At 36.4% G+C, this 25,419-nt stretch overlaps 1 protein-coding gene across 4 annotated transcripts in view; it reads left to right on the top strand.

Moving 5' to 3' along the window:
• Positions 1 to 265: 265 nt before the first annotated feature.
• The window catches only part of Gpsm2 (G protein signaling modulator 2), a 50,442-nt gene continuing 25,288 nt past the window's right edge, over positions 266 to 25,419 (top strand). Inside the window, exons 1-9 of one of the 4 annotated variants that reach the window (XM_046467143.2) lie at positions 266 to 468; positions 12,966 to 13,037; positions 18,633 to 18,854; positions 19,240 to 19,375; positions 19,903 to 20,045; positions 20,930 to 21,053; positions 21,167 to 21,282; positions 23,726 to 23,881; positions 24,761 to 24,869. In XM_046467143.2, the coding sequence (XP_046323099.1) occupies positions 12,982 to 13,037; positions 18,633 to 18,854; positions 19,240 to 19,375; positions 19,903 to 20,045; positions 20,930 to 21,053; positions 21,167 to 21,282; positions 23,726 to 23,881; positions 24,761 to 24,869 (1,062 nt within the window). In that variant the 5' untranslated portion in view covers positions 266 to 468; positions 12,966 to 12,981. Of the gene's footprint in view, positions 469 to 12,731; positions 13,038 to 18,632; positions 18,855 to 19,239; positions 19,376 to 19,902; positions 20,046 to 20,929; positions 21,054 to 21,166; positions 21,283 to 23,725; positions 23,882 to 24,760; positions 24,870 to 25,419 lie in introns of all 4 variants that reach the window. The other 3 variants (XM_046467145.2, XM_046467142.2, XM_046467144.2) reach the window with 3 other exon arrangements.

Raw genomic sequence — 25,419 nt, 5'->3', positions numbered from 1 at the left:
GCCAGGCTCGCAGGTCCTGGGATGGGGAGCCGGGAGCGGCTATCCGGGGGCCGGGAGCCGGGAGCGGGGAGCGGGCGAAAGCCCCGCCGCCCCACTCCGCCTCCGGCCATTGCCATTGGCTCGTCCGAAAGACGCGGGGCGTTGTCTGTTTGAATGGGAGCGCCTGAAGCTGGGGCGCAGGCGCAGAGGAGCGCCAGCGCCGAGGGCTGACGGCGTTGTGGGACCCCTAGGGTGGCGGAGGGACGCACTGGGGAAGTGAGGGGCGTCCAGAAATCTGGCCCACGTGACCTTCCGGGGGCGGGCGCAGGGGGCGCGCGCCTACCTCCCGCGGTGCCCCTGCCTGGCTTGCCCGCGGCGGCGCGCGGACCCGCCTGAGGGAGGGGCCCTAAGCCCCGGCCTGTCGCCCGGGGCAGCTGCTTCAGCTCCGCGGAGTCCTCCGCACAACAGTTACCTGCGGGCCGGCTGGAGGTGAGTTGTGCGGGGCTCTGGGACCGAGGCGTTGAGGGGCCCCACAGGGAGCGCGGGGTGGGGTGCGTGAGTGTGGGAGTTGGGGTAGGCTCCTGTGTCGGGAATCTGGGGGCGACCTTCTTTGTCCCTTGAGGGCGGAGCGCGGTGCGGGGCTGAGGGGGCGGGGTGGCTCTAATCTGTGGGCCCTGCGGGGGACAAGACGTCCCTAAAGCCATCTCCGGGTGCCGAGCCGCCCGCGCCAGTGCGGGAGCTCAGTTGCTTTCTTGTTTAAAAACTTTTTCCCCCCAATTTAAAAAAAAATTGTTCTAATTAGTTAAACATGACAGTATTTTGACACATCATACACAAATGGAGTATGAATTCTCATTCGCCTGGTTACACAGGAAAACTTTTTAATGAGGGTAAGACTTGAAGAGCTTCGTTCCTTAGATTCTTTAAAATAAAAATTATGCCAGGGTACAGTGACTACTCGTGTATTCTGAGCGTAGTGGACAGTAGATTTGAAATACGAATCCCTTGGAATCTAATCGTAGGCGCGTCGCCGTCACTTGCAGTCGGGCGCTTGATAGCTAAACTCTTGAGCACCAACTGGTCAGTTTTCTGTTGAGAAAATGAAATTGGCAATTGCTGCAAACAAGTTTAAAATCTTAAGAAAGCCTTTTCTTGAAATCTGCAGACTGTCTTCAAAGGTTATGTTTTAAGGATAACCAGTTGGGTAATTTTAACTAGTGTCACTTGAAGTCTGTTAAAGAAAACGAGTGAGGGTGGAAATTGTATTTCCCTTAATGCATAATTTAACCGTGGTAGAATTAAGAGAAGTAGGTTCTTGGTTTTCCTCTCTGTTGGCTGGTGTTGGTGCCTCGCGTGTGTTGGAAGCGAACATGACCAGCCAAGCTGATTTTCAAATTGCCACTTTAGAACTATGCACCTAAGATTTCCGGACTGATAATAGCCAGTGTGTTGGCGTGGGTCCTCTCTATTGAGGAGCAGCTTTGGTTTATAAGTGAAATAGGGACCCACTGTTGGTCTTCTTGGTATGCGTTAAGGAAGGGTAGGAGTTTAGGGGTGAGGGAGGGTCTCAGACCTACTCTTCTTTACTCCTTTCCGTGGATTCCTTTCGGGAAGCAGTTTCTCAGGCTGTTGTTTATAATTTGAGGAGTGAACTGGTTGTGAAGTAAAGGATTGTGTGATATTCCCTTAGAGGCATATGCCTAAAATCCTCTTTGACAGTTTAGTCGTATTTTCTTCCTTTATTCGATCAGCCAAGTAGTGTTACAAACGTTTTAATTGAAATCTGAGACTTGGTAATAGGCTGAATTACAACAGTGATAGGATATACTAGTTTTCAAAGTTCTAGTTTTCAAAATGGCCTCTTCTTTAAGCATAAAGTATTTCTAAGATTTACTTAAAAAGTGAAATTTGTAAATTTTTTGCAGTTCTAAAGTTGAAAACTTGACATGGATTTAGACTATTCCAAATCTAATACATGTATACTATTTTATAATAATAACAACAGCTATTTCATTACTTTGTTCTTTATTGAGAATTTTTGTTATGTCCCAGAGCCAGGCACTGGGTCAGGTACTTTACAAATCCTATCTGTAGTCATCACAACACATTGTTAAGTATAATTATGCTCACTCCACCTCTGAGAATTTCACTTAAGATCATATAACTCTGTTCTGGGATTAAGACCATGGCTTGAACTCAAACATGTTGTAATGCTTGTATTTAAAGCTCAGCATGTGCCTGGATCCCATTTGTGGTACATAATTCTACTTAAAGATGCCTCTAGGTCTTGTGTTTTATTGTGAACTCTGCAGAAATATTTCCATCCTTCTTTTAGAACTACTGTCTTGCTTTCATTGTCATCTAAATTGCCTGACATTTTCAATATCCTTTTGTCATTTTTATTTAAAAAATTTATAAATTAAGAGTAAGACTTTTCTGAGTAATTTGCATGAATATGAATGTACTCTTTACCATAGAACAAGAAAGTATTAAAGTACAGTTTTCTGACTAGTATAGCATTCTTTGCTGCTTCATAGTTCCTATCTTTTTCCCAGACATGAAATCAATAAGTTCATTGGACGTGTGCAAAGCAGTGTGCTTGATGTTGTGCAGTGATAGGAGGCTTCCTCTTCAGTAATTGTTTTTAGTGTATATTTCTGCCTGTCTCCTCACCTGCTTTGTATGATGCTGCAGTTTATCTTCCTACTACAGATCCAATTTTCCTTTTTGTTTAAAAAAAAAAAAAAAACTACAGTGTTCCCCATTGTATAAATACAATGCCAAATATGTACTTCAGCCACATAGTCAGAGTCTTACAGTTTGGTACTGTTCTGTGTTTTCAGACATCACTTTGATTCCTCCTAACCCAGTATTCTTATCCTAAAACACAGTATATGTGTTCCTACCTTCTTGCTTTTGCTTGAGTTGTTTCCCTTGACTGGAAGATTTGCTTTCCTTCATGGTGCAGTACAGATTTTCTTGCTTCCTAAAATCTTTCTCTGGTCCTTTTTCATTAGAATTTTTTGTTCCATATCATCATGTAACATTATTGAGCTGAATAGAAACATTTATTTTCTCACAGAATAATGATACTTTTTGAGAAGACAGGTATATTTTCCTATGAAGAATTTTTTTTTTGTATTGGGATTATTTACCACTGAGCTATATCCCTTTGGAATGCATTATAATTCTTATTACATATATAGAGCACAATTTTTCATATCTTTTGTTGTCTATATAGTATATCCACACCAATTTGTATCTTTTAAAAAAAATTTGAAACAGGCTCTTGCTTAGGACCTCAATAAGTTATCGAGGCTGGCCTCAAACTTTTGATCCTCCTGCCTCAGCTTCCTGGGTTGCTGGTTGTGCACCACAGTGCCTGGATTCTATGAATGAATTCAAACTCTTTAGGGGCTCTTTTTTCAGCTTTTATAATCCTTTTGCATTTGAGATTGATTTCTGCTTAGAAATGTATTTGAAACCAGGTTTTACTTTTTAAAGCCCTTGTATTACAGAAACATATTTATGTCATTTACTGACTGAAAAACAATACTCAGTAGAAAGGACACTTCTATTCTATTTACCTATTTGGCTTTTAAATGATCATATCTGTGTATATTGAGTGACTGAAGCTGGTGGTTAACCAGTACAACAATCCCCAGTTGTCCATGGAGGATACTTCCAAGGCCTCTGTGTAGTGTTTGGTACTATCTGAGGTTTTAGGCATCTAAGGTGTGTGTGTGTAAATATGCTAATAAAAATCTTTATAAAACTATATTTTTTTTCTGTATAGAAACACGTATGTAAACTTTAATTTATAAATTAGATGTAGTAAGAAATTAACATCAACAATAAAATACAACAATTATAACTATAATGAAATAAAATTGCCAACATCTCTACTCTTGCACTTTGGAACCAATATAAAGTAAAATAAGAGTTACTTGAAATCAAGGGGTGTAATACTGGGATAGTCAGTCTGATAACCAAGATAGCAGTTACTGAGTGATGCATGGGCAGGTAATATATACAGCATGGATACAGTAGACAAACTGATGATGATTCATAACCTGGGTGGAGCTAAAATATTTCATCATGCTACTCAGAATGGTGTTCAATTTAAACCTTATGAACTTCTGTTTTCTGGAGTTTTCCATTTAATGTTTTTGGGCTGTGGTTGATTGTTGGCAACTGAATCTAGGGAAAGTGAAATCACAGATAAGGGAGGACTATAGCAATAAAAGATCGTGGGTCAGTGGGGCACAGTGGTGCATGCTTGTAAACCCAGTGGCTCAAGAGACTGAGGCAGGAGGATCATGAGTTCAAAACTAGTCTCAGCAAAAGCGAGGCTCCAACAACTCAGGGAGAACCTGTCTCTAAATAAAATACAAAAGAGGATTGGGGATGTGGGTCAGTGGTTGAATGCCCCTGAGTTCAATCCCCAATACCCACTCCCTCCATAAAAAAGACTATGGGTCATGTTCTGTGGAGACTTGGTAACTAGTTTTTCTCAAAGTTGTATACTTCCCATTATTTACTAGTAGTTATTTCTCTTTTTTTCTGTTATAGTAATGTGTTCATAAGATTATTTATTTTGAATTTATTTTTTGAGCTGTTAATTGTATCATGTTTGTCCAATTTGTATAGGCCCTAAAAAGATAAAATTTCAATTCATTTTTATTTATTAACAAAATGATTATGGATAGGAAAATGGAATGACATAAATATGTATATATTTAGGTTGGTCTTTCTTTTTTGGTAGAAATTGAGCTTAGTTTGAATCCTTAGTATTTTTATAATCTTTTGTTTTTATACCAAATTGTCATTTTGATATTGACTATATAATTGGGGTTAACTAAAGTTTTGAATCTTTTTTAAAAAGTCATAGTATCTTTTTTTTTTTTTTTTGTACCAGGGATTGAACCCAGGGACACTTAACTACTGAGCCACATATCTCTAGCCTCTTTTTGTATTTTATTTAGAAACAGGTTCTCTCTGAGTTCCTTAAGGTCTTGCTAAATTGCTAAGGCTGGCTTTGAACTCTGGATCCTCCTGCCTCAGTCTCCTAAGCTGCTGGGAGTACAGGTATGAGCCACGGCACCCAGCTTCATTGTATCTTTTATAACTTTGATTTTCTAATACTTCTATGTATCCAATTTTATGTGCTAATAATTATCTAGAAATACGTGTGTGGGGGGGGGCTTAAATCTACAATATTCTACCATTGAGTTACATTTCCAGTCATTTTAAAAAAAATTTTATTATGCATTCATTCACTGGCACTGTGGATTGAACTCAAGGCCCTCTACTACAGATCTAAAACCCTAGTTCCCCTTTGTTTTTTGTTTGTTTATGTTTTTTTGAGACAGTGTCTGATTAAGTTATCCAGGCTGGTATCTAATTTCCATCCTCCTGCCTCAGCTTCCCAAGTAGCTAGGATAATAGCACCTGTTTTAGAAATCATTTTTTTATTATGCAAGAGTCAAGTCAAAACTCTTTTCAAAAGATTATTCATTTTATTAATAGATTAAAAAGACTATTATCTATTTAAAATAGTTTTATAGGATATAAAATTAACACTGTTCTTACTCTGGAGTTCAGTTTGATGAGAAATAAAACCAAGGGAAAAAAATATTGTTTACAAGTATAGTATAAGACCTTTCTCCTTTAGTTGAACATATGTGTATTATTTTTTTCTTTTTGCAGTACTGGTATCAAACCCAGAGCACATTAGGCTCTACAGCTGAGCTATGTCCAATATTAATATGTCCAAACATATTAATATTCCTTTTAAAAATATTTTTAGCTGTAGATGGACATAATTTATTATTTATTTATTTTTATGTGGTGCTGAGGATTGAACCCAGTGCCTCACATGTGCGAGGCAAGCACTCTGCTGCTGAGCCCCTTGAAGTACATTTTTTTTAAATATTTATTTTTTAGTTTTATGTGGACACAATATCTTTATTTTATTTTTATGTGGTGCTGAGAATCGAACCCAGTGCCTCATGCATGCTAGGCGAGTGCGCTACCACTTGAGCCACATCCCCAGCCCTTGAAGTACATTCTTTAGGATTATAAATTTGCTTAAGAATAACTTTAGTGATATAGTTTTTACAGCATAATCTCTAGTAAATCTAGTTTTGCAGCATAATTTATAGGAAATCTCTATTTTTCCACAATGATAGAGAACAGGATGTTATATTTAAGTAAGCATTATGATTGCAGTTATTTTATTAATCGGGATTGTGTAAAGCAATGTATTTTTGGAATGTATGGTAGTTGTGAGTTAATACTAAAAATCATGCTCAACACTGCTAGATATAGATACATATATGTAATCTTTTTTTTGGTACTGGGGATTAAACCCAAGAGTGCTTAACCACTGAGCCATAGTCCCAGCTGTTTTAATTTTTTTTTTTTTTTTTTTTTTTTGAGACAGGTGTTCACTAAGTTGCTAGGGCCTTGCTAAGTTGCTGAGGCAGGCCTCCAACTTGTGATCCTCCAGCCTCAGCCTCCTGAGTTGCTGGAATTACAGGTGTGTACTTGGCTACATATATATGATATCAAGTTCATCTTTAGTTCACAGTTTTTTTTTTAATATTTATTTTTTAGTTTTAGATGGACACAATATCTTTATTTTGTTTTATTTTTTTATGTGGTGCTGAGGATCAAAGCCAGTGCCTCATGCAAGCCAGGCAAGCGCGCTACCACTTGAGCCACATCCCAAGCCCCTAGTTCACAGTTTTAAAAAAAATTTTTTTAATTGTAGGTGGACAGAATACCTTTATTTATTTATTTTTGTGTGGTGCTGAGGATCAAATTCAGTGCCTCACATGGTAGACAAGTGCTCTACCATTGATCCCCAGCCCTATGTATTTTTGCCACCCCCCATGGAATTTCTCTTTAAGTTTGCCAATTGATTACTGACATATTATATTTAGATCTTATTGGTGATACTTTTTAAAATTTTAGTTTTAAAAGATGTGCAAAGATTCAGGAATATTACTTATTTATTTCCTTCCCCCCCAACCTTTTCCCATTTATCAAATTTTTATATCTGAAGCTTTATATCTTTATCTTTCTCTCAGCTGTTAACATATGAATATAGCACTTTACCAACTAGACGTTTGGTATAAGTATTCCATTGTTTTCTTTGTATAATAGCTCTCTTGTAATCCCGTTTGTCAATCACTGTGGGTATTGCTGCTGTTTTATCTCTTTGCTGGATTGGAAATCTTGAAAGCTCTCTGTTGCCACTTGATCTTTGCCTCTCCATTGATGGGTATTGTTTACATTTTTCTCTAGATATTCTTAGATTGCTTTATCAAGTGTCCAGCCATTCTTGGGCCCAACTGCCATTGCTTTAGGTGCTAGTTGCTCACATTAGTTACATATTCTAATGTTAAAGTCATTCTTTTTGCCTTTAGTTGCTTTATCAACATTCAGTTTAAATAAAGTCAAACTGAGTGTTTGTCTGTACATGTTTGCCTCATATTTTCCTATATTTCCTAGTCTTACCATCCTACTCTTAATTTTGCTTGTATCATTTCTTTTTTTTTTTTTTTTGCCTTTATTTTTATTTATTTTTATGTGGTGCTGAGGATTGAACCCAGCGCATACTACACAAGCGCTCCACCACTGAGCCACAACCCCAGCCCCTGCTTGTATCATTTCTTTTACTTGTCATCTTGTTTCTTCTCCTCCAGAGAAAATGTAGTCAGAAATAGAAATCTGGGGGGCTGGGAATCTATCTCAGTGGTAGGTGCTTGAGTAGCTTGCTTGGGGCCCTGATTTCCATCCCTAGCACTGTGTGTGTTGGGGGTGGGCTGGATTAGGTGACAAGCCACCTTTACTCCATCTAAAAATAAATTAGGGTTTACTAACAGATATGTGATAATTTGACAGAAAATAAACAGTTTACCTAAGATAAGTTGAGTTCATTCTACAGGTGGATATTCTGGCATCCTAGTTTATTTACCCTATAATTTTTTTATACCTTAATTTTATTTATTTATTTATTTATTTATGTGGTGCTGAGGATGGAACCCAGCGCCTCGCACTGCTAGGCGAGGGCTCTACAGCTGGGCCACAACCCCAGCTCCTCCCCCATGATTTTTATGTTTATTTGTTCCTATAACCTGTGCTCTGAAATTTAATATAGTAACTTTGTTTTAAATATATTCTTAGTTCTTCCTCATGTCTATCCCTACTCAGATTGATAAAAGACTGTGTATCTTACTTAAAACATTACAACTAAATGGTTTTGGAGAATTTGAATATTGTATCTTAGAGGGAATTATTCAGATATGAAAAGTTTAAAGGATTTAGATGATCTAACTTAGAGACAAGAAAAGTAAGTTATATTATATAATGGGTGTTGCCAGTTTATGTAAATCCTTGAATGAAAAAAGCAGACCAAAAGATATATTGTTTAAACTGCAATTAGGATCAGATGGTTTCAATAAATTCAAATAAGCACAATAGACATAAATGTAATTGTGTGTGCTTTGTTTTTCTTGGTCACTAGTTTGTTTGCAGACTTTTTTACTGCCAGCAGAGTAAAGCAGGGCTAGGATTTCTTGGATGAAGGGCCAGCCTTTCTTGCCCACTCTGATTGCATACTTTGTTCAGTGCTTAGAAGTCAGCCTAGCTATATAGTCTCCCCGGGCTGGGAGTGTGGCTCATTGGTAAAACACTTGCCTGTTTCTCATGAGTTCCTGGGTTCAGTCCTCCCAGTAGGTAGGTTATTATATGTGGGGTTCCTGGAAAGGGTTCTCTGAGAGCAGGGATGAGGATGGACTCAATAAATGCGAAACAGTGTACTAGTTATTTAATTGTTTGAGAGATGCTATTAAGGGATGAATTATGAAGTCTGGTTTATTATTAGGGATTAATAAATTGTGGGGACTAAAATTATTAGTGACTAATAATTCTTGTAAATAATTATTAGCTCTAACCCCTCCCCACCCCCATACTACGGTTTGAGCATAGAGGTGCTCCACCACTGAGCCACATCCCCAGCCCTTTTCATTTTTTTGAGAGAGGGTTTTGCTAAATTACCCAGATTGGCCTCAAACTTGTGATCCTCCTTGCCTCAGTCTCCCAAATCACTGAGATTACAGGCATGTACCATTCCCCTCCCCCAGCAGTTATAAATCTTAATGGAGGTCGGAGGTTAAACTTGATGACTTCTCAGTATTCTTTCAAACCTATAATTTCCATTACCAGTTCATGGTCCTGTCATTAAATTTTCTTATCCGAGTGAGTCATTTTAAGATAAAAAATGCTACTGGGTTGGGGAATTGTGTAGCTCAGTGGTAAAGGGTTTGCCTAGCATGTGTGAGGCCTTGGGTTATTGATCCCCAGTGCAGTGGGGAGTAAAACACTACTTGATTGTTATAGATACTTTTTTAAAAATTATTTTTTTAGTTATTGATAGACCTTTATTTACTTATACATGGTGCTGAAAACCGAACCCAGTGCCTCACACATGCAAGTGCACTACCTACCACTGAGCCCCAGCCCTGTTATAGATACTTTTTGGTGTACTTTTTAGAATAGTATGACCATATATATATATAATTTTTTTTCTTTTGGTACCAGGGATTGAACTCAGGGGCACTCAACCACTGAGCCACATTTCCAGCCCTATTTTGTATTTTATTTAGAGACAGGGTCTCACTGAGTTGCTTAGTGTCTCCATGTTGCTGAGGCTGGCTTTGAATTATGCGATCCTCCTGCCTTAGCTTCCTGAGCCTCTAGAATTACAGGCTTGTGCCACTGTGCCTGGCCAGTATAACCATATTAAAAAGAGTGGTGACATAACTCAGTGAGAGTGTCCCTGGCTTTAAACAAACAAACAAACAAACAAAAACCCTGTCTGTAGTAAAATAGTGAATAGAATTCTCTGTCTTCTTGCTTTTTAAATTCATTTTAAGGCTGGGGATGTTGCTTGGCAGTAGAGTGCTTACCTAGCATGTACATGGGCCTGAATTTGATCTCTAGCATTAGGGGGGACAAATACATCAGAGTTAATTATTTTAAAAGTATCTCTCTATGTGGTTTTCATCAAGTAAGGTACTTTGCAACTTCTTTTATATACATTTGTTAATTTGTTAAACATGTAAATGAATATATGTAAGCATTTAACATATTTACATTTTAATAAGTATGAAATTAACATTTTTTAAAAGATTTTATTTTTTTAGTTGTAGTTGGACACACCTTTATTTTATTTATTTATTTTTATGTGGTGCTGAGGATCAAACCCAGGTCCTCGCATGTGTTAGGTGAGTGCTGTACTGCTAAACAACAACCCCAATCCTGAAATTAACATTTTAAATGATTAGTAATATTTGAAATTTCATTATGATTTCATATATGAGAAAAATATTTAAATTAAACACAATTTAATTGAAGTAAAGTAAATTCTAGTACTTTTCCTTCTGCCCCATTTTATAAATAACAGGCTAAACCTCATAGTGGATAATGGAAGGCTGTTGAGTTGCCAATTTAGTTGCCAATCTAGGTGCACTTGGGAGCTGTTGTTCTGAGTATCTATACCAATTCTTCTTACTAATGTTTTTTTATTAAGAAAAAAAAGAGGCCAGTAGAATTTGGAACAAAAGGAAATTTGTTGTATTAATCGTTGCCACCTGTCTTTTTGTCCTTTTTTATGTTACCACTTTCTTTATTGGATAAGAGAGGGACTAGAGGAATGATATTTGTGTGTTTCTTATCAAAACCTTATTTCCTCTAGGAGGCTTTGTCAGTATTCCCAAAGCTGGCCCTTTCCACCTTCCTCCCTCTTGCTTTACTGCTCTGTTCCCTGTTAACTTAACTGTACTTAATTAACCAAGCAATGGGTGTCAATTGTTTACATTCTGCTTTATGTTATAGCCAAAATATTTTTTTAATGTTATACGGAAGAAGAACTAGGCTTTCTTGAATATGGTGGCAGAAGGAAGAACCAGGACATGACTATTCAGAATTAGGATTAGCTATTTAAGACCTTTCCAGGAATGCTGTAGTAAAATGTTGGACTGACTGACCTGTAAGGGTTGTTTATAGCCTTCACTATTGTATATTTATTTATTTTTCCTCGTTTGTCTCTTTCAGCTGTTACCTTAAAGGTTATAGTTCATATCTGACATACTGTAGTTTCTGTGTTATATTTGGGAGTGAGTTCATTTCTCTTTGTCCTGTTCAAGACAATGTGCTGCTTCAATCTGCTGCTTCAAGTCTTCAATTCTGAAAAACTCTGTCTTTATCAATAGAGATTTTGCCTTTATTCCTCTCTGTTTTTCCTTCCAGTGTTCCTGTTAGCTCTCTGTTGGAGCCTCTCATTTTGTCTTTCTTTTCTTTCAACTGCTTTTTAGTATTTTTTATCTCTTTATCTGTTTTTCATTCCTGTATCTGCTTTGCTGCCTAATAGTACACTGTTATTGACAACAATGTTCATAGCAGTACTTTTAATAATAGAAACAAAACAAAACCCCCCAAAACTACAGCCCAAATGTCCATCAATACATGAATGAAAAAATACATTTGGTATAATGGCATAGGATACAGCAAAAAAAAAAAAAAAAAAAGCTAATTGTAGCAATGTGTAACAACATTTGAGATGATTCTCAGAAAATAGTGGTAAGCAAAACTGTACAGAACTGAGTAATATGTTATTTAGAGCTATGCAGACATTTGTGGCCAAGTTGTGGAGACAAGCAAGGGAATAGTGAATAAAATTCATTTGGTGGCTACCTTAGAGAGGAAAGGAAGGTGATGGTTAAGTTGGGGTATCCAGGAGACTTCAAAGGCACTAGAAATGCTCTTTGTCTTGTACTGGGTCATGTTAAGTAAATGTTTTGTTGTGTCATTATTTTTAGCATACACATTTTATAATTTATTTTGTGCTTATTCAATATTAATAAAAACATTTTAAACATATGGGAGAGTTTAAATAGAATATACTTTGACAACAAATAAATACAACAGTTATCAGTATGATATCTTTTTTAAAAATATTTATTTTTTAGTTGTAGTTGGACACAACACCTTTATTTTACTTATTTATTTTTATGTGATGCTGAGGATTGAACCCAGGGCTTCGCCCGTGCTAGGCAAGTGCTCTACCGCTGAGCCAAAACCCTAACCCCAGTATGATATCTTTGAAGACATAAATTTACAGAATTTAGAATTAACTTATTATTGGGTTGTCATTTGACTTGTTAATAGTTTGAAGTATGATAATTTTGTTTTAAGATGTTAATTATGATGCATATTATTGTATTATTGTTTATAATAGAAAATATTACATAAAATTATTGTATTTTAGCCAGACGTGGAGGTGTACACCTGTAATCCTGGGATTACAGAGAGACTGAGGCAAGAGATCACAAGTTCAAGGCCAGCCTGAATAATTTAGTGAGACTCTGTCTCAAAATAAAAAGGACTGGGGAGGTAGTTCGGTGGTGAAGCACCCCTGGATGCAGTCCACAGTACCATTAAAAAAAAAGTTGTACTTTAAACCAGTTTTAAAAACTAAATTGCAGTTTTCAAACAAATCTCTTATATTCATATCCTTATTTAGAATCTCCATGGTGACAGTTAAGCCCTCTGCTGTTTACTCTAGTGATTGACATTACAGCAGTCTGTGGAGTTAACTGTGTGATTATGTACAGCATAGGGTTACTTTAGGTTATTCTTTGAAAATGGGACTTCAAGCAAAGCATCTTGTATTCCTTTTGCAGAAATGTTGCTGAAGTGCTGCTGAAAGGGCCAGAGATACAAGGATTTGGGATATATTTTGAACCTTTAAGCTGTCTGACATTGACCTCCTTTCACTATTAATAAAGAAGAAGCAGGCGCTTAGGATGTATTAACACCAACTTATTAATATACTAACTGGACAATGTTCTGCGAACAATTCTACATTGTAAAGAACTGGATTGGCACAAAATAAAATAATTTTATATTTTACTCAGCTTATAATATGACTCGATGGAGGAAAATTTGATAAGCATGAGGGAAGACCATTCTTTTCATGTTCGTTACAGGTAAGACTATTCCTTTCTTAGTGGATGACTTTTAGTCCTTAAACATGAACTCTGAATTTATTTCAATTTGAAAATATTCAAAATATACCAGTAACAGTATCTTCTGTAAGCAATGTTTTCTTTTTGTTGGGATGGTTTCAAGTTTTTGTACATTTTCTATAGGAAAATGATAGCAGAGACCCATTATGTACTATAGTTTGTTCATTAGTGTTCTCTGAAAGAGTTTATGAGTAGTTACTTTATATTTTATAATTTTTATGCAACACAAATATTAACATTGAGTATATTTTAAATATTTGGAGGATAAAAGATGGCTTTTTTATGTTGCCAGCTAAAGGACCAGTCTGTTGTGTTATAATTTTTAAATGGCAATCTCTCATAAATGCCTTTTTAAACAAATGAGTATTGAATGAAATTCGAAAGGGTGGGTATGTTCTAAACATGACCAATCTATAGACAGTTTAACATTTAGTGATAACATATTAGTGATGTTTCTGATATAATAGGAACAAAGTAAGCATATATGTACTATCATTATTGTTTAACATTTATTCTGGAAGTTCTGTCCAAACCATAAAATAAAAACAAACAATGATTTAGTAAGGTGATTGCATAATAGGTAATTCTTTTTTTAATATTTTATTTTTTAGTTGTAGATAGACACAATATCTTTATTTTTTATTTTTATGTGGTGCTGAGGATTGAACCCAGGGCCTCGCATATGCTAGGCGAGCACTCTACCGCTGAGCCACAAACCCAGCCCAATAGTTAATTGTTTATCAAAACTATTACAAGTTAATGAAACAGACACGGGAATTTTGTATCAATGAGTAAAATTCAGAATCTAGGAGTGAAGGTGTTTTGCTACGAAATCTTAGATTCCTTAACGTATGTTTAGGAAGGAGTGAAGAGATCATCTTGTGGAGTAGATTGTTCATGTTAGGCCATCATGCCAAGGAAGTTTATATGGTCAAGGTAAAGACATTTCTGTTAAAAATTTTAAAAAATTCAAGTGAAGAATGGAAGATATTCAATATAAGATGAGCTTTTAATATCAAATGCCTTCACCCTTTCCTTTAGGACAATTTTCTTAAAACCTGAGCCTTCCTTCTCACTCTCTGTATCCATCATGAGGTGTTAACAGTTTTGACTGCCTTAAATGTTTGTCATGTTCATCTGTTCATCTGCATCCTCTCCACTATTGCTGTAGTTCAGGTCTCCAGGATCTTCCCTCCAGACTGCCTTGTTTTCCATTCTTATCCTCTTGGAAGAGGGCTCAGTCTAAAGAGCTAACCATGCATCCTCTCTGCTTAATGCCCAAGGTGACCTTAATCACCTGTAGGGCAGACCTAGGCTTACCATAATATACAAGATCTTCCATTACTTGACTTCTACCTGTTCCATAGACTTTATTTTCTGCCATTCTCCACCTTGTATTTGAGCTGTTTCTTTGCATGTTACACTGTCTCATGTTACACTATCTCAGGGCTTTGCTTTCATTTAATGCTACACTCCATCACCTGAATTCCCTTCCCATTTCTTTCTTTAACTAATTCTACTGAATATCTAAGATTCAGCTCAGAGGTTATCTCCTCCTGGAAACCATTTCTAAATGCCATAGTTTGACCCTCCCTGTGCTCACATTTTGCCTTTGCACATCTGTTTGTTAGCACCAACTACATTAAAATTCAGTATGTTTTTACCTCTTTGCCGCTCTCTTTGACTGTTAGCTCCACAAGGCAACCTTTATGCTTAGCATATTGTCTGATACATGTCCATTGAACTTTATTGGACATAACTCATATGAACCACTAAGATGTTTTCTGCGTTTTGAACATTTCGAAGAATGGTGTGCTTAAGGAGGAATGGATTGTACCTCTTCCTATAGGAGGATCTTAGATTTGTCCTTTTGCCATGATACAGCACAGGTCATACATGGTTGCACATTGCTGCTATGGGACTTCATCAAGGGAAACTTAAAAATCTGTAACTTTTTTTTTTTAATTAGAAAGAATATCCCCAACAAATCCCTGGCTTCATCAGTGTTCTTAAGATCCAGCCATATATTGATTGCATTGTTGTATAATTGTGAATAATGATTTGAGCTCTTTATATTAGATCATGACCTAGTATAAGTTACCCTTCTACTCTAGCATAGTGTGTTTTATCCATTGGTTCTTTCATTGTAGAGGTCCTCATCTATCCCTGAAGGAGTTTCCATGGTATGATGAGTTTGTAATTTTGTAATTGAATATATCCTTGAACACTAAGAAACTTTCTGAGGGATACCAGAATGCTTTATGAAATATTTTGCACCTATTTGGGAAGGTAGATGCTGATAACTAATGGAATTCGTTTCTAAACTTTTCAAAAACTTATTGAAAGGGGGTGAACCCAGGGGCACTTTACCACCGAGCTATAGCCCCAACCCTTTTTATTTTGAGACAGCCTGGCCTCAAGTTTACTATCCTCCTGCCTCAGTCTGCCAAGTTTTTAGGGTTATAGGTGTGTGCCACCACATCCAGCAGATATTATTTTTATGATTATGATTATTAATATTTTTGTGGTGCTAGGGATCTAACCCAAGTCCTCTGTGATGCTCTCCTGCTGAGCTCTACTCTCAGCCCTATATGATTGATTTTAAGGAATTATTAATTATTTAGGTGTGATAATGGTATTATAGTATTTTTCTCCCCCCAAAAAGACTCATCTCTCTGGAATGTACTTCCAGATAATCTGGGTTGGAGGAATGAGGATGAAATTTATATTGATAGGGCTTGGGATGTGGCTCAAGTGGTAGCGCGCTCGCCTGGCATGAGTGCGGCCCGGGTTCGATCCTCAGCAGCACATACAAACAAAGACGTTGTATCTGCTGAAAACTAAAAAATAAATATTTTTAAAAAAATTCTCCCTCCCTTCCTCCCTCCCTCCCTCCCTCTCTCTCTCCCTCTCTCCCTCTCTCTCTCCCTCTCCCTCTCCCCCCTCTTTCTTTCTTTAAAAAAAAAAAAAGAAATTTATATTGATAGTATGATACATGTTGGTAATTGCTGACCTTGAAAGATGGATACATCATTGGTTCATTATGCTAGCTTCTCTAGTTCTTTATTTATTTGGGACATGTCATACTTATTACTATGTATGATAATCATTTTAACACTTTAATGTTGTTGTAAAACTGAAATGGTTGCACAAAGCTTTTTGTGCAAAGGAAATATAATTGTAAAGAAGGTAAAATTTTGGTATTGAATTCTTTAACTTACTAGATAAATGTAGTTATGAGTTATATTATTTTCTGAAGAATAGTTTGAGATAATATTGTAGAAAGAGCACTGGATTCAGACACAAAGAAAAAAATTTCATTTCTCAACTTTGCCATTACCAGATCTTAATCAGGTCACTTAACCTGTCTGAGCATCAATTTCCCCTTCTGTAATTATACCTATCTCAGAGCTATTTTGAAAATTAAATTTGATATGTGTTAAGATCACGTTTAAAACTCAGTTGCCATGTAAAATTTAAATCTAGATAATTTATGCTACTTTTTCTTTCACAGAATAAACTGGAATAGCTGGATATACATGGTAAATTGAATGGATGAAAATTGTTTATTGGAGTAAGGACTGGTGATGGAAAAGGCCTATGCCCAGTTAGAACACATAGAAGATAGAGCTAAGGTTTATGAGAGGAGATTTCATATTGGGGAGATGGAGAGTACTCTTGTTTTGGATTTTAAGTCCTGAATCCTATCATTTATTCTGAAATAGCATGTATGTCTTTTGAGGGGAGAGTCATATTTGGTCATAATTGCTGTTATTAACTCTTTTAAAGTGATGTAGCATCAGAATTTTAATCCTGTTTCTCTCCACTAATGGTGCTGTGAACACAAGAAACCAAAATTAAGGAGGTAAAGAAAGTTGTGAAGGTCAAATCTATTGTGGAATAAAAGTTTAAGAAAATATTTTTTAAAGAAATGGAAATAACAAGGACTTGTACAGAAACTTAGGAATCATACCTAAAATATTCAATCCATTATTAGCAAAAATGAAAACATTTCAATCAAGGATAGTAATATTTATAGATATCATAAATAGTTTCTTTGATTATACAGTTAGGCCATCAGATGAGTAGAAGAAACTTTGTATGTGATATATATTTTCATGGAGAGCTTGTCATGTGTGTGGTGCTGGGGATCAAACCTAGGGCTACACAAGTGGCCCACCACTGAGCTACATCCTTAGCCCTCCTAATTCGTCTTCCACATTTAGGTATGTTCTTTATTTTCAACCCAACTGGTAAATAAATTAAGTAATTCTATCATAGTTACAGAGAGGATATGAATTACTTTCTCCATTACTATTTAATGATGATCTAAAGAATTCATAAGCTAGCCTGCCCTATTTTGATTGAGTTGAGGATTTTGCCAGAATATTGACTTCTTTTCTAATAAAATGTACTAGAGTCATAATATATCTCAGAATTAACAATAACTGAGGGAGTTTTAGACTGTTTCAGGCATTACTGAAATAACTTTTCGTCTTTTTAATTTTTCGTCTTTATCCATGGAGTTGGAGGACTGTGTGTAGCCAGTAGAGTTCTAGTTGGAATTTCTAATGACAAATATGTAAAAATGTGTAACTCTTGGTGGGGAGGTAGGTTGGTGGCAGAGTGCACGTGCAAGGTTCTAGGTTTAATCCTCTTCCCTGAAAAAAAGAAAGTGAAAAACTATACACACTCCCAACCAAAAAAAAAAAAAAAAAAACCCAATCCCAAAAAACAAATGGAAAAGTCATAAAGATGCTGAAGAAACACAGTGACAACTTTGGTGAAGGTCACCATCTGAAGTTTAGAATTAGAATCAGAAGTATGGTGTTTTTTTCCTCACAGATATATTTACAGTAACTCAGCTTTTATGATGTTTTCAATTCAGGGATAGACTTTGGGGATTAGAATTTCTGCATATCATTAAATTATTGCTTTCAGACTAACAAATTTCTTAACACTTAGTTCTTTTGTGAAAGTGTGCCATAAAGATTAAGATATTTTGCTCCTCTATTTTTTTTAGAATATAGGTGGTTTTGTGTGATACAAAAAGGAAGGAGAGTGTATGTAAGACAGAAAGGGAGAGTATTTGGATGGACAGTTGGTGGGGTTGATGAGCAGATGAATGGGTTACCTGGATATCTGGATAAAGTATGGTATTAATTATAGCCCCTCACCTTCTCAGGCACTCTGTATTCTTCCCAAACTCTCAAGAAGTCCATTGGTCTGCCACAATTCAGTAATTTAGGAAACACTGCTTTAGGTTCTTTCACTGGTAAAGAGTGGGTTGGTTCAGATTGGCCAATTAAAATGAGCTCCATATGAAGATATTTAGCTGTCCATTATAACAGACTGCTGAGCCTCAGAAATTTAAATAAACAAATAAGCTCTTGCTGTATAACTGCTGTTTTATCAGTAATGTCTATATGCTTCAATTAGGTAACTAGTTTGAGTAAGAGTAGTCACATAGTCCATGTGTAAATTATATTACTGGAAGTTAAAAACGCTGTGATGTAGTAGTTGTGTTGTAAATGTCTGTCCTATATAATTTTGTAGAATGGAAGCTTCTTGCCTAGAGCTGGCCTTGGAAGGGGAACGGCTGTGTAAATCAGGAGACTGCCGTGCTGGTGTGTCATTTTTTGAAGCTGCAGTTCAAGTTGGAACTGAAGACCTTAAAACACTTAGTGCTATTTACAGCCAGCTGGGTAATGCTTATTTCTATTTGCATGATTATGCCAAAGCATTGGAATACCACCATCATGATTTAACTCTTGCAAGGTAATTAACTTAAGTTTCTTAATATTCTTCCTCCCTAAAATAACTGTTACTTTAAAAAATTTCCAGTCAATTAAAGAAAAACTAACAATACATTTAATAAATTCTAGTTTAATAGCATTGATTTTTGAAAACTAATGTTTAGGCTAAGCACAGAGTTTAATTAAATGAATAAATAGTAATGAAATGACCCTAGAGTTTAGTTAAGTGAATGAAAATTAATTTAAATTGAGAAATGTTAAGTTTCAAATTTTTATTTAAAGTAGGTTTCAAGGCTAATAGCTTTTTCTTGCATGTCTGTTGTCCTCTAGGAAACCTGTACTCAGGCTGCTTTACATTTTAACACCATTTATATTAACACCATTTGCTTCTCTCTCTTCACTCCCAGGACTATTGGAGACCAGTTGGGAGAAGCCAAAGCTAGTGGCAATCTGGGAAACACCTTAAAAGTTCTTGGGAATTTTGATGAAGCTATAGTTTGTTGTCAGCGACATCTGGATATTTCCAGAGAGCTTAATGACAAGGTAATGAGAGAACAGTTGATAATAGGCCAAGTGCCAAAGAGTTTCAATGAAATTGCTTTGTGTCTTAATATTGTTTATACTGTAGTTTATGTAAAAAAGAAAATATTCAGCTAGGCATGGTGGTGCACACCTGTAATCCCAGTGAGGGGAGGCTGAAGCAGGAGGATCACGAGTTCAAAGCCAGCCTCAGCAAAAGCGAGGCACTAAGCAACTCAGTGCTTAGGGCTGGGGATGTGGCTTAGTGGTTGAGTGCTCCTGAGTTCAATCCCTGGCACACACACCCCCGCTCCCGCAAAAAAAAAAAAAAAAGAAAAAGAAAAAATATTCATAGACAAATAGAAGTGAAAAGAAGACAATAAAATTTTTTAAATACAGTAAATAGAAAGCCTTTTCATAAGTAATTGTTTGATTTCATATGGATGACCAATGTAGAAATTTCTACCCAAGTCTATTACAAATATATGTAGTAAGCATTATCAATACCCAGTCTCTGTTTAAATGTCAACTTTGCTGATGTCTTCATGTAGGTGGGAGAGGCAAGAGCACTTTACAATCTTGGAAATGTGTATCATGCCAAAGGGAAGAGTTTTGGTTGCCCTGGTCCCCAGGATGTTGGAGAATTTCCGGAAGAAGTAAGAAGTGCTCTGCAGGCAGCTGTGGATTTTTATGAGTGAGTATGGCTGATGAAGATAGGGCCCATCTTGGCCAGGGGTACACTACACGTTCTTTACCCAGTAGTAAGTTTTAGGCATTGGAGAAGATAATGCTAAGTGAAGTCAGCCAATCCCAAAATAACTAACAATACATTTAATGAATTCTAGTTTAATAGCATTAAAATTAAATGCCAAATATTTTCTCTGATATAAGGAGGCTGACTCATAATGGGGTAGGGAGGGGGAGCATGGGGGGAATAGATGAATTCTAGATAGGGCAGAGAGGTGGGAGGGAAAGGGAGGGGGCAGGGGATTATCAAGGATGGTGGAATGTGATGGACATCATTATCCAAAGTACATGTATGAAGACACGAATTGGTGTCAACATACTTTATATACAATCAGAGATATGAAAAATTGTGCTGTATACATGCAATAAGAATTGTAATGCATTTCGCTGTCATTTATTTTTTTTAAAAATCAATAAAAAATAAAAATAATAAAATAAAGATTTTAAAATTATGGACTAGCAAATAAAAATAAATCATCAAATCAATTGCTTAAATATGAGTGTTGTATTAGTAATCTGCAGTTTTCATTTAAACTGCAGACCAGTGCCCCTTAGTGGCAAAAACAAGAAATATCAATGGTTAGTCTAAATTGGAGTGTTTCCAGCTAACCCCTGTAATTATCCTCCATTATAAATGTATTAAAAATATCATAGCTATAAGCTTAAATTCTTCTTTTGATACAATTAGTTATATCTGTAAATTGAACAATAAGAACTTCTTTTCAAACTGATTTAAATTCTTCTTTTGACATAACTAGATTTGTAAATTGAACAATAAGAACTTCTTTCCAAACTGATTTTTTTTTTAAACCACTGTTTGTTATCACTTAGGGAAAACCTATCATTAGTAACTGCTTTGGGTGACCGAGCAGCCCAAGGACGAGCCTTTGGAAATCTTGGAAATACACATTATCTCCTTGGCAACTTCAGGGATGCAGTTATATCTCATGAGCAGGTATAAACAAAAGATCCTGGAGTCTGATCATTTCATCCATCAAAGTTCTAACTTGAGTTAGAATATTTTGCAGTTTTATTATGACTATATCTAATTAAACTTTTTTTTTTCAGCGCCTCCTTATTGCAAAAGAATTTGGAGATAAAGCTGCTGAAAGAAGAGCATATAGTAACCTTGGAAATGCATATATTTTTCTTGGTGAATTTGAAACTGCTTCTGAATACTACAAGTTAGTCTAATATTTCTGCAGCTAAATATCAAATGAGTAGTTATGTAGTCCTTTAAATCATAGGCTTTGGGTTTATTTTTTTATCATTTATTTTTTATTATTGGTTGTTCAAAACATTACAAAGCTCTTGACATATCATATTTCATACATTTGATTCAAGTGGGTTATGAACTCCCATTTTTACCCCGTTTACAGATTGCAGAATTACATCAGTTACACATCCACATTTTTACATATTGCCATACTAGTGACTGTTGTATTCTGCTGCCTTTCCTATCCTCTACTATCCCCCCTCTCCTCCCCTCCCATCTTCTCTCTCTACCCCATCTACTGTAATTCATTTCTCTCCCTTGTTTTTTTTTTCCCTTTCCCCTCACATCCACTTATATGTAATTTTGTATAACAATGAGGGTCTCCTTCCATTTCCATGCAATTTCCCTTCTCTCTCTCCCTTTCCCTCCCAAGGCTTTGGGTTTAAAGCTTCATTTAGCTACATACTCGCAGCAGGACCCTGGGCTTCCAAGCCTCAGTTCCTTCATGTGTAATAGAAGATGTCAATACTTTGATTTGTGAATTGCTGAGGAGTGAATGAAAAATGTATTAAACTCTTAGCATGGTACCTGGCACACAGGGCTCAATAAATAATATTATACCTAAGATTTAATAGTCCCAGTACGACCCCTTTTATTTTTATTAGATTTTATTTTTAAAACTAGTTTTTTTTTTGAGAGAGGGAGAGAGAATTTTTTAATATTTATTTTTTTAGTTTTTGTTTGTATGTGGTGCTGAGGATCGAACCCGGGCCGCACACATGCCAGGCGAGCGCGCTACCTCTTGAGCCACATCCCCAGCCCCAAAACTAGTTATTTTTAAATGAAATTCTAAATTTCCAAGTCTTAAACCCATTTTACCATGTATGGTGAGTATATCTTATTTCACCCACTTATGTGTTGGAGGAGAGGCTGAAGAAGGCCTGGTAACAAAAATACCCCCTCATGTCCACCAGATCTCACTTAGTTTTCCCTCTCACCCCACCTTCTCAGCAGTCTTCTTCCCACCTCTTTCTGCCCAATTTTGATTCTCAGTGGGCTGGGACCCCATTCATCTGCCTGGGGGTTGACAGTCCCAGCTTCTTCTGCAGCAGGGTCTTTCTAATCAGTCAGTAGGCTTGAAACATAGATGGCAGCAAAATTTAAATTGCTTCAAGTTGCCTAGTCTATGCCTTCTATATTGTTTGGGGTTTTCCTTAGTTGGGTTTGAAAGCTCATTCAGACCTCAGGCAGAATACAGTTTGCTGAACCAAAGACACAGTGATTGATTTGTATTGTATTTTTAAAGAATCCAGTGGGAGGAAATTGATACTCAGAGAGGTTGAGTGACTTGTCCTAAATTACACAACTGGCAAAGGTAGGATTTGAACCTAGATAGTCTAATGGTAGGATCCATGCTTTTTTTTTTTGGGCGGGGGGTACCAGGGATTGAATCTAGGGGTGCTTAACTACTGAGCCACATCCTCCCAGCCCAATTCATGTTTTATTTTGAGATGGGGTTTCACCAAGTTGTTCAGGGCCTCACTAAGTTGCTGAGGCTGGCTTTGAACTCATAATCTTCCTGCCTCAGCCTCCCAAATCACTGGGATTACCGACACATGCTGCTGCAGCCAGCTAGGATCCGTGCTCTTGACTGCTTTATGTTAGCTTCTTGGTGACAATACCAGAATGTTAGGTACAATCTGGGTAAAGAAGGCCTGGTAAGGGCTGGGGATGTGGCTCAAGCGGTAACGCGCTCCCCTGATATGCACGGGGCACTGGGTTCGATCCTCAGCACCACATAAAAATAAAATAAAGATGTTGTGTCCACCAAAAACTGAAAAATAAATATTAAAAAATTCTCTCTCTCTTCCCCCTCCCCCCCCTCTTTCTCTTTAAAAAAAATTATTAAAAAAAAAGAAGGCCTGGTAACATAATCTGGGTAGTATTTAAGTGAAATATCCAGTATTTTTTATAAAACAGTGACAAATGACTTACACATACTAATTTTACCCAAATATTTAAAATTTTGACAAAATGTAAGGTCAGAAGTATGATTGAAAACAGATGTTATATGAAAAAAAAATGTTTAAGTTATTGCCAGTATAAAGGGGAAAGATTTTTTCAATGTTAAAAGTACTGCCAGTCTTTAGCAGCACTTGATCTCATGTTTCATTACTCCTTTACTTTGGTGAATTGTGAGGAGTAAGTTTATTCTGAAAGTCTGAATCTGATTTTTGTATTTCAAAAACATTTTAGTTTGTTTAAAAGTGATGAAAAGGTTTGAAATATTTGGCTCTAAAACAAATGTACTTGAAAAGCAGCAGAAAACAGTAGAGAGAAAAAATGAGTTTTGTTTTATTATAATAGCTAAAACTAAACATCATTAAGTGAAAATTAACTTCCTCTTTTAGGAAGACACTACTATTGGCTCGACAACTTAAAGACAGAGCTGTAGAAGCACAGTCCTGTTATAGCCTTGGAAACACATATACTTTACTTCAGGACTATGAGAAGGCCATTGATTATCATCTGAAGCATTTAGCAATTGCTCAAGAGCTGAAAGATAGGTAAGTTATTCGCCCTTTTACTACAGTTAAGGCAAAATTTAGATGCATTATTGAATTCCAAGAATTTTTTTTCCATTTGTTTCCTTTTTAAGGAATTTTCTATTTCATGTATCTTCTGTATTGAAGGCCAGCTTGTAAATTAGTCTGATTGCATGTGCCCCTGAGCAGGGTCAGTGACCTGCCTCCTGTGAAGTTCTCCTGACTAGATCAGTGTGGGAAGTTTGGTGAACTTGGATAAATGCCCACTGTCCAGGGGCAGCTGCTGCTCAACCCCAGCCAATCAGTACCAGACAGAAAGGAGGGTATCATGTCCAGATCCTCCCCTTTTTTTCAGAAGAAGCTGGAAGTCCTGTGTTGTATTTTCTGCTTTTTAAATGTTAGTGACTCTGTGTTAATGCAAATATCACAGACCAAAGGCCAACGACTTATCTGTGTTAGCCTTTTGTCTGTGATGTTTGCATTAAGAGAGATTTTTGCCTCTGTATTGGAAAGAACTTTTCATTACAGTTGTTCAGAGTGAAGTATGGTAGGTAGCTCAAGAGGTCATGGAGTTTACTTTCCTTGCTGCTCAAACATGTACTGAATGGTTACCTGGTAAGGCCACTAGAGAAAGAAAAGTGAGCAGTTGGACTAGAAGACTTAACTCTTGAGATTTTATTATTTTATAGTGCATTGCATGTTTAAAAAGCATGTTTTCCAGTATTCTTGACTGGAATAGTATTTGATTCTTGAGTTTTGTATTACCTGGGTATTCTAATATCTCAATAGTACATTCTTAATATGAAAGACAAAGCATTATTTATACTATTGCTAGATCATTTTTATTCTATACACAGACCTCTTTTCAGATAACTACATGTTGGCTTTGAATTGTTTTAGAATTGGTGAAGGAAGAGCATGTTGGAGCTTAGGAAATGCATACACAGCTCTAGGAAATCATGATCAAGCAATGCATTTTGCTGAAAAGCACTTGGAAATTTCAAGAGAGGTATGAAATAGAAAAAAAAATTCTATCTGTACTGTTGAAATTTACAAATCAGTGGCGGGGGAGGGAATCTTATTATTTCTTCAGATTGCTCTATATGACTGAATAATAAGTTTGATTATACACTGTTTTCTTGGCATCCACAAAGCATTTTGAGATAGAGATCTGAGGTAGTTTGTGTTCACCTTGATGTAGGAAAACTGGAAGGTAAGGACAGGCATGGGGAAATAGGAGCACATTACTAAAATATGCTCCCTCCCTAGCCCCACCTCTATTTAAGAAACATAGGATGGTATTTAAGAAAAAGCAAGGTGTTTAAAATCAAGAACTGATTCCAGTTATACTTTTGCCACTAGCTGGCTAATTGACCTGGAAACCTTTTCTGAGCCTCATTTCTGTCATCTTAAAATAATAATAATACTACCTTGCAAATTGTTATTATTAGAGATAATATATATAAAAGTAACTACATAATATATAGTACTAGATGAATAAAATTCACTATTGTAGTATAAAAATAAAATATTTTAAGGAAAATTTGTCATGTGATGCT

This window comes from Marmota monax, unplaced genomic scaffold (genome assembly GCF_021218885.2).
Source record: "Marmota monax isolate L192 unplaced genomic scaffold, Marmota_monax_Labrador192_F-V1.1 WCK01_AAM20220418_F8-fsc00181, whole genome shotgun sequence".
Lineage (NCBI taxonomy): Eukaryota > Metazoa > Chordata > Mammalia > Rodentia > Sciuridae > Marmota > Marmota monax.
The sequence above is the reverse complement of the archived record's forward strand: the minus strand, read 5'-3'. Positions and strand labels throughout refer to the sequence as shown.